Source organism: Mytilus edulis, chromosome 6 (assembly GCF_963676685.1).
Source record: "Mytilus edulis chromosome 6, xbMytEdul2.2, whole genome shotgun sequence".
NCBI lineage: Eukaryota > Metazoa > Mollusca > Bivalvia > Mytilida > Mytilidae > Mytilus > Mytilus edulis.
Genome location: NC_092349.1, coordinates 5,673,476 through 5,688,176, shown reverse-complemented (window position 1 = coordinate 5,688,176; position 14,701 = coordinate 5,673,476). Strand labels below are relative to the sequence as shown.

Below are 14,701 nucleotides of genomic sequence, written 5' to 3'. Positions count from 1 at the left end.
TTTTTTTTTACAGTCATTTCTTAAATAAATATAAATAATAAGATATTGGTTATGAGTCAATGTTACATCAAACCAAAAACACTACTGTTAACTTTGATGAAAGCAATATATACAATAAAGAATGGGAGCAGGGAATTTATCAGAGACAACAACCCAACCAGAGAGCAGAAAACATCCCAAGGCAACCAATGGATGACCTTTTTAGTATGTATCAATATAAGATCAGTAGCAATTAACTGCTGGACCATACCCTAGAAAAATCAAAGACATCATCAATACAGGTATTAGCTTGTTTTGTCATCTCCTGGTTCTTAAAATATTGTAATGTTTTTTTCTGAACTCAAATCTTACTTTCATTTCTTGCCTCACCAGGTTTAAACTGCTGAGGGTTTCCTAGCCTCACTCCTACATCACTACCTTTGGCTAAAACATTAAGATCTAGGAGTATCAAAACACGTCTACAAAATAAAGAACAATATCTTATCACAAGCGATTACATAAGACCAGTATCTACTTTTTCATCTGGTCATTGCTCACTCCAGCCAAACAAAAAATAAGTGTATTTAGCAGAACTCAAAAAATGATTTTTCTGGTCTGTTGAGTCGGGAAATCCAAAAACAACTATTTTGACTTAACACATTTGAAGTTAAACCAATGTTCCATGATTTGACCAATAACCTAACACCAAAAGAATGTAATACAATGACTTTTTCTGTTTTTATAAAACAGTAAAACCTGCAAAAATGTTAAATAGTAGAATTGTGCTATTAAACACCTAAAATTTAGCAACTTTTGTTGCAACTTTTGTTACAATATATGTGTCAATGTTCCAATGAAATTACCTAACAGCTATATAGGCCAATATTCTACTATCTAAGGTAAAGACTGAACATTTGGCATTAAAATTTAATCTTCACCATATACTTTTGCAGTAACATATAAAATATTTCAAAATGAGAGTTTAAATTATTGCGTTTACAACTTTGTTGCATTTTTCACAATAAAAAACCTCGAATTTATTTCTGAATTTACAGTATTCAAAATAATACCTGTCTCCCTGGATTGTATTACATAAATATTTGTCAACTTGTACCACTGCTAAATTATCCATCTCCCCCGACTCCATTAAGTTGTTCAGTTGTGTGGCCAACATGGCATCTAAAATGATTACATGTCTTGGTATTAAAATATTGCCTGTATTCACATGTGTGTAATGTATATATGTATACATGAATGTATAATGTGTGTTGGCAAAGGTGTAAAAATTTTTAACTTGTGTCATTTTTGTCCTAATTCAAGAATTTACAGACTGCTGATTTTTTAGATTTTCTTTTTTATTGGTTTTACTGGTTTCTGGTACTTCATAAGGCATTGATACCTTTCTGACCAATTATACTCTATGTACAACTAAATGGAAAACTAAACATACATGTTTTAAACCATAAACAATCTCAATTAACAGATTATTCAAAATCTTTTTTTCTCTGGTGGTCCTTCAAAAAGATCTGTTGGTCCCCACTATTATTTCTATAGTGAAATACCAAAATAAAGTTTATCCTTTGTAAGATTTTGGTGGTCAAAACTTTTAGATAATTTTTTTAAAAATCTGAATTAAATTTCAGTTTTCTATAAATACTTTAGAAAGGCCTTCTTCATCTTCCTTTTAAACGAACTTAATTTAAATGATGAAATCATGAGGCCTAAATTAATATATTGTTTGTTTCCCCATTCCCGACCCTGCCGAGCCAGGTGTTGGTAGGTAGGTAGGAAAATAATTTTATTTTTCCAAAAAGGTTGAACAATATCGTACAATCCGGCAAGCCAGGATATTGGAAATGAAAATAATATTTGACTTAGTTTTGACAATAAAATTTTATGAGTAGCACTGTTTTTGCAGAGTCGGTCGGGATGGGGGAAACAAACAATATTTTATTTTAGGCTTGAACCTTTCAAACACTACCTTATACTTTGTACATACAACTTCTTCCAAACTAATTTTAACAAAGCCTTTTGAAATTGTACAAGATAAGAAAATAATTTTGTGATTTTACTCATATGCAATATACACATATTTACGTGAATAACTGTGAAGTCCATCTGATAGGAGGAGTCTGTATCTATCTGCACTGGATCCTGCTGCTGTTATTTTCTTTGAGCTCTGCAGAATAGAAATGTAATTGATGAGAAGAAATGAAATCAAAATTTCAAAAATATATTAAAGTATTTAATTTATGATAAGACTAAGCAGCTCCTGAAAATCTGATTTACTCATTTGTCAAAATTAGTTTTAGAGATAAAAGACCAAAATTTGTCATCATACTAATTTCATTTATATTTCAGACTTTTGTTCATCCCAAGACAAAAACACTAAAGTTAAGGAAAGTAAACCAATATTTTGATGCATCAAAATGAAGAAATCACATTACATAATGTCCTATTCACAAATACAAAATAAATTTTGTTACATTTTCTCAGCCAATTAAGGGGAGACAAGTCAGAAAATTTAATGTTAATATTTATTCTAATCTTCTTATAGAAGAAATGTATATTCATGGAAAATGTGTAATAGATTAACCTATTTGACTTCCTTTTTGTTTTCTCTGGTGGATAGTTGCATTGTATCATTGGTAATCTTACCACATCTCAATTTTTTTGTAGATTTATCTAATACCTGAATATAGAACATTTTAATACATAAGAAGAGAAGTTATCAGTTGGGTTTTTTCCCACTCCCCTTTTGTAAATAATAAGACTGAGATGAAAGGGGAATGTGTCAAAGTGACAACCCGACGAAAGAGCATAAAAAAGCCTGAGACCACTAGTGTGTCTTCATACTTACAATAATCTGCAAGACAGGTCTATCAAAATTGTTTCCACCAACTATAGCCTACAAAAAGAAAACACACAAGACTTTATAAGTTATAGCACAATAGGATTTACAATTGCACGAAGGAGCTTAAGTTTATTTTTTAAGTCATTAAGATATTCATCCAAAAGTTTTCACACTGAGGAATTTTATCCAACTTGGATTGCTTTATAGAAAACAGTAAAAAATATATTGAATGACCAAAAGGCGATAAATTTTTTTGAGACATTTATTTATCTAAGTATATAAGTTTTACAGATATTGGAGTGACTGGAGTCTATGCATCATCCATGGTATAGATGATATTGTAACAAACCTAGGGTTACTATAAACTGTTTAACCATCATTCAGGAGGAGTGGAATCGACGGCAGTGTGAAGAAACAGATTTGTAATAAACATAACAATGATATTTATTTCAACAGTTTTTTGACTTCTTCTTTCAATATAATAAACATCAAATACACATTCATCATTCAACAGATAAAGCAATAAATCGGGTGGTCAATATAAAAGGTAGTTGACGGTTCAAGAGATTGATTCAGAATGACATGTGTGTCTACAGGCTCCTATTTATGTCTTTTGGCACTTACTATGACGTTAGAGTAAACATCTAATCATCCAATCAAAAGCAACGTTTCTTACGTCTTTTGGCTAGTAACGTTTAGAAAGACAAACAGATTTCGTTATTCTTAGATAAAGAAACATTATTAAGTTGTCCTCACTTTGTCCTTCTTGTCCGAATTATGTTTAAAAGCAAATGAAACTAAAAGGACATTTCTACATAATGCTATTTTTAAACGGACAGTAAATTCCTTTCTCGGTACGGCGTATGAACTTGGGTGTAATTTACATAACCTTACGCATTAGATATAATGCTTAAATAAGATCAATGAAAACCCTGTTCTATCATAAATAAAGACAATGTTAATGAAAAGGGAGGCACAAACATAATAAATACGCAAATTATCTGCATTGACAAAGTGTTAACTTAAACAAATGATAATGTGAGATCGCAAAGTGAAAGTACAAAACGGTGTCGTGGCAGATGTAAACAAGTTGAATCTCACGACGATATTTGTCAAAATAAATCACTGTATGACGGTATAATCAAAGTATTTCATAGGTAAACATTACCAAGATATACATATAAAACTGACCCTTATCGCTTGCAAAGTACAAATAGTTTAAATCATGAGTATGAAAGTCAATGCATTTATCAGTGTTTGTGCACTCGAGAGAAGTTGACCACCCGGCAATATTCAAATAAATATATGTCATATACAATAAATAATACGTTAAATAATAACAATAATAAGTCCAGATTTGTCACAATATCAACAGGATGAGCCTATTTACTTTAGCCCCCAGCACCATCTGATAATACTAGAGGTCACTCAAAACTTTAAAAAAAAACAGTGTAAGACAACACATAGACTGTCTAAATACTTTTCAATTAAGAGCAAGTATAATATGTAGACAGATTAAAGGAAGATGTGGTATGAGTGCCTAGATACATTAATATATTGTTATGCAATGATAATTTAAAAAAAATAAATTTTGTCCTTAATATAAATGTGGATATGATGCCTGAAGTCTTATATTTTCGCAACTGCATGGAGAACACTTTTTATGCAGATGCTGATATACATTTATTATATCTTTTTTATGAAACTAAAACTGTTTCAATGGCTATGGTTATCAGGGTTTTAATGCTTAGTTTTAAATTTAAACCAAACTCCTGCTTTTTACCCCCTTGTTTTAACTACGGTACATGTATAGTACTGCTTTATTTGCTGATGTATTATGTGTAACTCTTTTAATTTTGATTAAATTAATATATTAATCTGTGAAATCTAAGTCGTTTTTTTTACATTTTTCATTTTGATATTGTTTTTGAAAAACAATGCCTTTTGATGTCTTACATTTTATAAATCTTCCGCATAAACTGTGATCCATTATAATCAGTCTTTCGAAATTGTATTCATAAATTATATTATTGTTAAAATTGAAACATTCATACTTGTTTTATTACAAAAAAATTACTTGTCTAAAATTAAAAAAAAAATAATGTGCACAACTTATTTTATCAACACAAAGTTGCGCTATTTTTTCTTCCCCGGGCGCTTTTATTTACCCGGACACATTTTAGTAGGACCCATTGGGATGAATGAAATACAGCAATTATGATAAAGAAGCTTGCATCAATTAAATCAAGGACATATATGTCACATACGACTCCACAGCACAGCTGGTGTAGGCACATGTGTATCCGACATCAAGAATGTTAAATCTGACTTAAACCTAAAGTACACATCTCACCTAACGGTTAACTCTAACCATAAAGAGAAGGGACTCCCTCATCGGCGGACATCGCTTATAAGATCTATATTAAATTATACATTGTAACTGAAAGAAGGACATGATAACATAAAGTTTAAACAGGGATTGTTGAATGGTTATTCGCCTCTTCAAAATTTGATTAACCTCAATAGCACCCGATGTTAGATCTGGTGCCATTCTGTGTTGTTTTTCTGTGAAAGTGCTGTGACTGCTTTCTGCTTTATTTGCTGATGATTGCTTATTCCCGCTAAATATATAGCTTACTACGCATGCGTCAATTGTACCTCTTTTTCCGGTTTTTTAAATGCAATCATCTAAGCGCTTTACAAGAACGGTATTAGCAGTGGCTTGTAAAGCATTTCAAACTTAAATGAAAAATGAAAACATTGAATAAATGTGAAAGATGAAGATGAAAGGGATCGGTTATTCGTTTTATGAGCACCATGTAAAAGTGTTAGATTAGTCGATAGACTTATTAAACGCCGCAATGCCTTTTGTTAATATGAAAAAGGCTGCTCAGGCCTCAGGTAGCTCAAAAAGTTTTGCTGTGAAAGTGACAACAATGGATGCAGAACTTGATTTCACGACTGTGGAGGTGAATATTTCGAGCATTACTGTGTGTTATTGATTGATAAATCGTCTCTGACATGATATTTTGTAAAACTACTAAATTAGTTAAGTAATAGGAAACACATATATATCACACTGAAGTCAAATCACACATAATTTTATTTAAAAATTAGTCATTTCGTACCCAGATAGATGTTATCTGGTGTGTTCGTTCACCTGTAGAGTCTTTCACCTTCTTTCAGTTTCTGCGATCTCTGAGGCAGAGTTGTCTCCGTAGTTATTACTGAAAATTACTACTAGTCAACAATGAGGTTGTGAGTTGAACCCGGCTGGTACGGGTGTACTTATTCCAATCTTAATGGACTAGGATTGTCAGTTTTCCAATTGAAAGTCAGCGGGTTTTTCCAGGCACCTCAGCTTCTTCATCCAATAAAAACTTGCCACCACAAAATAGCTCAAAAGCTGTGTTTAAAAGTGGAGTGGTGTTAAAACATCAAGAGTTAAATCTTTCAGTTTCTAGCAATCCTTCAATTATTGAATAGTGTGTTGCCATGAGTTCGTTCTCTCTACTTTTATTGTCGAGCCTTCGACTTAAGTCGAAAAAGCGAGACTAAGCGATCATACATTCCGTCGTCGTCGGCGTCGTCCACAAATATTCACTCTGTGGTTAAAGTTTTTGAAATTTTAATAACTTTCTTAAAATATCCTCGGTTGGTACCAAACTTGGACAGAAGCTTGTTTATGATCATAAGATAGTATCCAGAAGTAGATTTTGTAAAAATAAAATTCCATTTTTTCCGTATTTTACTTATAAATGGACTTAGTTTTTCTACAGGAAAATATTACATTCACTCTGTGGTTAAGGTTTTTAAATTTTTTTTAATAACTTTCTTGAACTATCCTCGGTTGGTACCAAACTTGGACAGAAGCTTGTTTATGATCATAAGATAGTATCCAGAAGTAAATTTTGTAAAAAAAATAAATCCATTTTTCCGAATTTAAATTTTAAATGGACTTAGATTTTCTGCCAGGAAACAACACATTCACTCTGTGGTTTTTAAAATTTTAATAACTTTCTTATACTCTTTTGGATTTGTACCAAACTTGGACAGAAGCTTGTTTATGATCAAAAGCTAGTATCAGGAATGAAATTTTGTAAATGACTAAATCTATATTTTCATATTTTACTTTTAAATGGACTTAGATTTGCTGCCAGGAAACAACACATTCACTCTGTGGTTAAACTTTTTAAAATTTTAATAACTTTCTTATACATGTACTATTTTGGATTTGTTCTTAACTTGGACAGACAGAAACTTGTTTATGATCAAAAGCTAGTATCTAGAAGGAAATTTTGTTTTCTTCCAGTTAACATTACATTCAGTCTGCAGTTAAAGATTTTAAACATTTATAAGATTCATAAACTATCCTGGATTTTTACAAAACTTGGACAGAAGCTTCTTACAATCAAAAGATAGTATCAACAGGAATATTTCATTGATTTATTTCCTCATTTTTGTTGAGCCTGAGATTAACAGAAAGAGTAGGCAAGACACTGGGTTCCGCGGAACCCTTACAAATTTTTTTAATATATTTATACTAATGGCATTCAAGTTTAAGAAACTTATTCAGATATTGGTGTGGTATAAATTCTTGAAATTCACTTAAACATGTAAACACATGGACATATTGAAGCATTGATTGTTCAATGACATGCTAATAATTCTGACCCGTTCTTGTAATACTTGTCATTGCCTTTTTGGTGGATTTATAATTAAAAAGATGTTTTAAAAAATATGTCACCTGTTTTTCTATTAATACATATTAAACTTAAAATATCTACAATTTCAAGATAAAATATCTTGATTTGTTACTTCTCTATATATTTGAAGGCCCCCTTGAAGGTTTTGTAGGAGTAAATGAGCCATTTTGAACATAAAACCCACTTCGACATTTTGAAAAGTTGGCTGATATGCTTAGCAAATGAGTTGGGAAATATATATGCATACTTTAAGAAGTTTAGTAGTGGCCTCAGGATCATCAACGTTCAAAAAAGTAAAATCAATAATAAATAGGAAACAAAGATTCTTCTTTATTTCAGAATTAAAAAAAACAAACAAGCATTGACAAAATATGAAAAAAAGATACCTTAAAGTAATATAAAATAAACTTTTAATCAATGTGTAAGTACATACTAGACATACATTAAGTTTTATTCTATTTTTAGCACAAGGCTACAGGCAAAGATTTATTTGAACTGGTGTGTAGAACAATTGGTCTGAGAGAAACATGGTACTTTGGTCTGCAGTATGTTGACACGAAAGGATATATAGCATGGCTCAAATTTGATAAAAAGGTATTTTAATTAGGGCCCTGCGGAATGGCGAATGCCCTATAGTGATCATTCTGTACGTCGGTCTGTCCATAACAAATTGTGTCCACTCTATGTCTAGACAACTGTTATGATTTCAAAGTTTATACTTGACATGTATATTATACAACACCAGAGGGTGTGTCATAATTTATGTACAACTTCGTAGGTCAAAGATCATCATCAAGGTCAAAATCATCGGTTTCAGTTGACAACCCCATGTTTAATGATAAAGATACACATTTTTTACCACACATTATTCACAGCGGGCCCACAGAGATGGCTTCCATCTCAATGATATCTAGTTTGTTTTTTTCAAATTTTATGCTCTGTATCATCAAGCTAATTTACTCAATACAAAAATTTGACCAACAAGATATATTTTTAACTGAAACAATCAGCCACCTGGTATTCACTCTATCACTATTAGAATAGCAGTATATTGTGTATTGACACAAAAACATTAACATGATGAAAAGATGAACATCATGAAGATTATAGACAAGAAGTGCAGAAGTTAAATATTATTTTCATGTACATGTAACTACGATTAATTAGAACAGCCATATTATCATTTACTGTGTTCTAGCTGCAACATCTAGTTTGTGCTGCAATGAAGCTAGATTACTTTAAATTCAGAAATTCTTGCACCCATTTATTATTGCAACTTTTGAAAAGTGAACAAAAATGTAAGTTTAATTATTGCAATTTTAGGAAACGCTGCTTACAGATATATATATCTGATATCAGAATACAAGTAACTTCTAATTATTGCAGTATTAAATCAACTAGTAATGACATTATTTGCATTGATAAAAAACTTTGGCAAAAAATTCTGAATTTACAGTATATTTCTAGATAAATGTACATGTGACAGTGTTCTCCCCAGGATTTTTGGATAGCGCTGTGGTAAGCGCGTAATTTTCGACAATTCTCAGTAACTTTATTGCGGCGCGCGTTTTGTTTGTAATTGATTTGATGTGTTTTTATTATATTATGCTATTGATGTTTTCTCTTGTAATGATGTCCTCATCATGCTCATGATAGTTACAATGTACCCCTTTGTTTGTTAATGTTTTTGTCTGGATACACATGATATAGAAGAAGAGTCTTTTTTTTCCTCCATTGTAAATTCATATATTAAATCCTCATACTATCAGTGTATAAAACTGAAGGAGAAGTCTTTTTCCATGATGGGTTTACACCAGACTACCTATGTGAAGATTTCTTAGCACTAACAGGTAATGTTGCAGAACATGTAGGACCAACAATAAAGTCCTTGTCAGCTTCTGTTTGGTTTTGTAACCCACTGTAGCAGTGTACAGTTTACCGTCTTTACCTTACGACGTTTGACAGGAATTGACATTTTTTTAGCATAAAGATTTCTCATTTGTCTGACCTTAAAGTTTTATAATATTTAAATGGCCTCATCCAAGCTGAACATCGAGAAAGTGAAATTTCTCAAGTCGTATCAGCTTGGGGTTTGTTTTTCTAATCATATCCTCTCAATTGTTTTCAAATGGTAGAATTTCTGACTAAACAATTATAAGTTTGAATAGGTGATAATTAATACTTCAAAGACTTGCTCATTTTCGGGGTTCGTATGGATAGTAAACTCGGCAAATAATTTGTAACAAACCCCGGTGTTTGATCGTTTTTAGTGGAAGAAGACGTCAAGTCTTCTGAAGACTTAAGGGGCCGACCATTGGCTTTGAGTCTCCGTATGCCGCATTCATTTCGTGTATTACAATATCAAAACAACTTAGATTCCTGACACCGATTTTTACACATGATTGGGCATCTGAATCATTTAATTTGTAAATTATGATTGTAAAACAATCACTATCGTAAATATGACCCTTTTATTTATGTAAATTATTAGATTTCATCTCATCCACATGAACGTAATTTGTTTACTTGTAACAGGATGTTTTTACTGTAGATATTTGTATTACGCATGCGTGAATTTGGTATCGGTACAACTCGCCCTGTTTACAAGTTCGCCCTTGAAGTTACGAATTTGCAATCCTGCAGACAAGAAGATTTTATTTTTATATAAATAAAAAGGATATATAAAGTGTTATCTTTATTCATGGGTTTCCTTTGTCATGTGAATTAGATGCCCTTCGTAACATACATGTGAACCTCCCATTTAGGAGAAAAAACTCCCGTGTATGAAATTTTTCAGACGCCATATTTGATCATTTCTTACTACTGTACGGGTGTAATTGACACCTGTGTTAAATTTTACCTGAACATCAAAGAAGATGTATAATTATATGGCTTCACTTGACAGCTTGGGTGTCAAACATACTGGTAATCAACGATGTTTACCTCCGGCTAACTGCCGTTGTGTTATCAAAACGATGTGTATTGGGAATATTGAAATACTTTTTTGTTACTTCCCTTTGTTTTATCCTGTTTTCAGTTATTTTGCTTTTAAAAATGTAAATGGTAAAAAGACTATAAATGATTAATATTTTAATCAAATAATCATAAAAGGATGTTGATTAAATGAATTTAAATGATTTTGGACAAATAAAAAAATTAAAATTTATAAATTATTTTATTAATTTAGACCTCCTTTCAAGGATTAAATTGAAGTTGATATATTAAATTTGTTTATAACTGGTTAGAAGGCAACATACAATATGTGCAACTAGGCTAATAGTCTAGCTTCTGCTAGCTTCATGTATAATTTTTCTACCGATTTACTATATAACTAGAATTATGCAAACAGACTTAAGGAAAGGGCATGTAAGTCATGTAAGTTCATACAAATATGACACTTTTTCTAGACAATCCAGATCTTGCAAAATACATCGCTAAAAATTGTAACCTTTAATTTTGTTGTTGTGCAGTAAAAACCCATATGGGAACTTTCAAAAGTTGGCAGGTATGTAACAAGTCTTACTATTTTTATGCTCCATTTATGGGCAATATGTTTTCTAGTCTGTCCATCCGTCCTGCTTCTGGTTATAAAGTTTATGGTCGAGGTAGTTTTTGATGAAGTTGAAATCCAATCAACTTGAAACTTAGTACACATGTGTTCCTCTTGATATGATCTTCTTAATTACTGCCAAATTAAAGATTTTACCTAATTTTCATAGTCAACTGAACATAGTAAATGGTTGTACGGATGGGAAATCCATGTACTTATGACCTTTTCTTGTTTGAAGAAAAAAAATACATTTTAACGATAATGGAACAAAGCAGCCTGGGTAAGTGGGGCTGCTTTTATGGTAATTCAAGTTACCTTTTATTCACCTTCTTCCACTTCAGAGCTATCAGCTCTTTGATTAAAATCATCGTTTGTTTAAAGTTGGTAAAACAAGTTTGTGAGTGTCGTCGGGAAATGCGGTCAATTCATTTCATCTCATTTCATTCATATATGCCTCTATATAATCTTTTAATTGAAAAAATAGATGTCAATGTCGAAATCTTTGTTTATTTTGATCTTTCAAAGACGCATTTTTGTATTAGACTGGTCCCGCGGAGTTACTTTAATACAACGGAAATAATTCATTCAAAAATCGTATACCAGTCAATCACGTGATCCGAAGAGTAAAATAAGCGGGAAATTTGAAAAAATGCGAAAAAAAATATAGCGACGCAGTTGAGTGGGATAGCGCTGCGGTAAGTGCAATAGGACAGCGGGAAATTGAAATAGCGCTGAAAATCGCGGCGCTAAAACGGCCTGGGGAGAACACTGTACAGTGAAAGCAAAGATTTTATCAATAAAAAAATTTAAACATAAATTGTTGAAAGTAATAAACCTAAGAAATAAGTGGTTTCAGTAGGCCAAATAAAAAATATGTGTGTTCTGTTTTCCATACCTAAGCTTAGAAATAGCCTACCTTAAAGCTTTTTGGGTAATTTTTATGCCCCACCTACAATAGTAGAGGGGCATTATGTTTTTTTATGCCCCACCTACGATAGTAGAGGGGCATTATGTTTTCTGGTCTGTGAGTCCGTCCGTCTGTTCATCCATCATCCGTTCGTCCCGCTTCAGGTGAAAGTTTTTGGTCAAGGTAGTTTTTGATGAAGCTAAAGTCCAATCAACTTGAAACTTAGTACACTTGTTGCTTATGATATAATCTTTCTAATTTTAGTGCCAAATTAGACTTTTGACCCCAATTTCACAGTCTGCTGAACATGGAAATGATAGTGTGAGTGGGGCATCCATGTATTATGGACACATTTTTGTTTCAAAGATGTAATAGGAAACATACATATTAGTTTATTTTGGTCTTACCATTTGACAAAATAACAGTCAGTCATTTTCAAGTTAAGGAATGTAAAATAATAATATTATGTGTTCTTTCACTTCAGGTGCTAGACCAAGACATACCAAAAGAATATCCAGTACAGTTTTTATTCCTGGCGAAATTTTATGCTGAAGATGCCTCTGAGGAATTGATACAAGAGATTACTCAACATTTATTCTTCCTCCAAGTTAAACAATCAATACTGAACATGGACATATATTGTCCTCCAGAGGCTTCCGTACTGCTGGCATCTTATGCTGTACAAGCTAAGGTTTGATTAATGGCTCATTGTTTGAAAAATATACTGTGGATTCATAATAAGTTGGATACCAATTTTCAGGTGAACCACTAATTTAAATGTTCGACTTTGGCAGAACCACGAAATAACATATCAAAGAAAATACAAAGTTTCCGCAATTGTGGAAAATTGGTACCCTCGATAATAAATGAATTCCCAGTACAATGCAGTAGTCTGCTTACAAGCATTTAGTAATGTTATTGTGCTATTTGACCAGTCAAAATACAGTGGCTTTATAAACTTGGGCTTTTATGGTCACTGACCCTAGAGAAGTCTTATAATTGATGTTCGTAATGTCTTTCCATAGAGTTTTGTCTTTGACTCTGTGAAATAATATTCAAATTTGTCAAAGTTGATTTATATTCAGACCATTTCATTTGGTACAGTTCTAGGTGGTACATAACACTACAGGGAGATAACTCTGGAAAAATCAGCTAAAAGTTTAAATCACTTTCTATTGTTAATGATATATTTAGCTTCTAAAAAAAAATGATCAAAAGTAGTGTTTTTCAAACTGCTATACAATGTATATCCAATGAAATTTTTCCGAGGAAGTGTTTGCTTCATGTTTTTCATTTTTTTTTATAATTTTGTCTAATAAGTTCAATGTTTCAAAGTTAGTATTTTGACAAAGTTTTATGAAATTTAAACGCGCCAAATTATTTTTAGTTAAGGTATTTGGTATACCTTAAGAGACTGCGGATAAAGAAAAAAACTTTCATACAGTGTAGTCTTAAATAGGCCTATTTGCTATTTGACATTAAATATTTTAGTCTACATATTATGACGCTGTAAATATAACAATATAGTCATGTAAAATCAGGGCACGTTCCAACGTCTGCAACCTGTAAAATCAGTTCAAACAGGTATTTGTTTAAAGAATTTTATCGTGCATTCCATGTTAAATATATCATTTGAATATTTCTGTATGAATCATATTATATTTTCAGTATGGGGATTATGATCCAAGTTCATATAAACCTGGTATCTTGGCGAGTGAAGATCTGTTACCCCAGCGAGTGATTGACCAGTATCATATGACAGCTGAGATGTGGGAAGAAAGAATAAAAGAATGGTATGCTGATCATAGGGGGATGTCAAGGTGAGTTTTAGGTCATATCACTGCTGACGATATGCTCTTTTATTTGACAGTGCCCTCAAGAAAACTGTACAGGACATGGATGCTAATCAACAGACTATCAAGGATTATTGAAGTCTTTGATATTTACATAGACAACCATGCACCATTAGTTTTTTCAATCATTAATTTTCTATCTGAAGACGAGTAAGTAGTGTGATATCAAAAATTCTCTGAAAAAAAAGATCAAAGGAAAAATACACATAAAAGCAATTTATAACATAAATTATGGGCTTGAAAGGAATGATATATTGATTGTGATGTAGTAAACAATTTTAATTGCACACATAAAGCTGTAAACCATTTTCTGTTGAATAAGTCTCTAGCTTATGAAAAACTTTATGTTCAAATTTTAACAGCAGACATATTTATGCCCTGTTGCAGCAAAAGGGGCATTAAGTTTAACCCTTGTACGTATATACATCCCTAAATTAGTTTTCTGTTCTCTAACTGTAACCACAAAACATAGATCAAGTTTGAAATTTAGTTGTGTCACTTTTACCATTCTAGAATCAGTGTTCTCCCCAGAAATTTTGGATAGCATCACATTTTGCGTAAAAAAAAAATAACTGTATTTTTTTTAATGTCATTTGTCGCGTCGCGTCGAAGCTCTTTTTCCTTTATATGTTTTTTGTTTATATTGTTATATATTCATAACTAAGAATACAATTAAACTATAACCACAAAAACAGTTGTTTCAGTTTATGTTTTCTTTATTCATTTATAGTTACAGAATTATTTTTTTCCTCTTGTGCCAAATAAAAATAAATATGTGGTTTCAGTTACCCAACAATAAGTCAAATGAATGAATGGTTCATTATAGTGCAAGCTGTATATATACAAAACTAA

The 14,701-nt window shown here is 31.8% G+C and overlaps 2 protein-coding genes across 4 annotated transcripts in view; one reads left to right on the top strand and one right to left on the bottom strand.

The window, feature by feature from the left end:
• LOC139527019 (replication protein A 70 kDa DNA-binding subunit-like) overlaps positions 1–5,483 on the bottom strand; it is a 55,186-nt gene extending 49,703 nt beyond the window's left edge. Inside the window, exons 1-5 of one of the 2 annotated variants that reach the window (XM_071322258.1) lie at positions 5,352–5,483; positions 2,840–2,887; positions 2,077–2,158; positions 1,050–1,158; positions 352–458 (exon numbers count right to left, since the gene is read on the bottom strand). In XM_071322258.1, coding sequence (XP_071178359.1) covers positions 352–458; positions 1,050–1,158; positions 2,077–2,158; positions 2,840–2,887; positions 5,352–5,384 — 379 coding nt within the window. In that variant the 5' untranslated portion in view covers positions 5,385–5,483. The remainder of the gene's footprint in view (positions 1–351; positions 459–1,049; positions 1,159–2,076; positions 2,159–2,839; positions 2,888–5,351) is intronic. The other variant, XM_071322259.1, reaches the window with a different exon arrangement.
• A 32-nt stretch (positions 5,484–5,515) lies between these two features.
• The window catches only part of LOC139527020 (merlin-like), a 32,568-nt gene continuing 23,382 nt past the window's right edge, over positions 5,516–14,701 (top strand). For both annotated transcript variants that reach the window (XM_071322262.1, XM_071322261.1), the window contains exons 1-4: positions 5,516–5,802; positions 8,005–8,133; positions 12,481–12,687; positions 13,665–13,816. In XM_071322262.1, the coding sequence (XP_071178363.1) occupies positions 5,695–5,802; positions 8,005–8,133; positions 12,481–12,687; positions 13,665–13,816 (596 nt within the window). In that variant the 5' untranslated portion in view covers positions 5,516–5,694. The remainder of the gene's footprint in view (positions 5,803–8,004; positions 8,134–12,480; positions 12,688–13,664; positions 13,817–14,701) is intronic.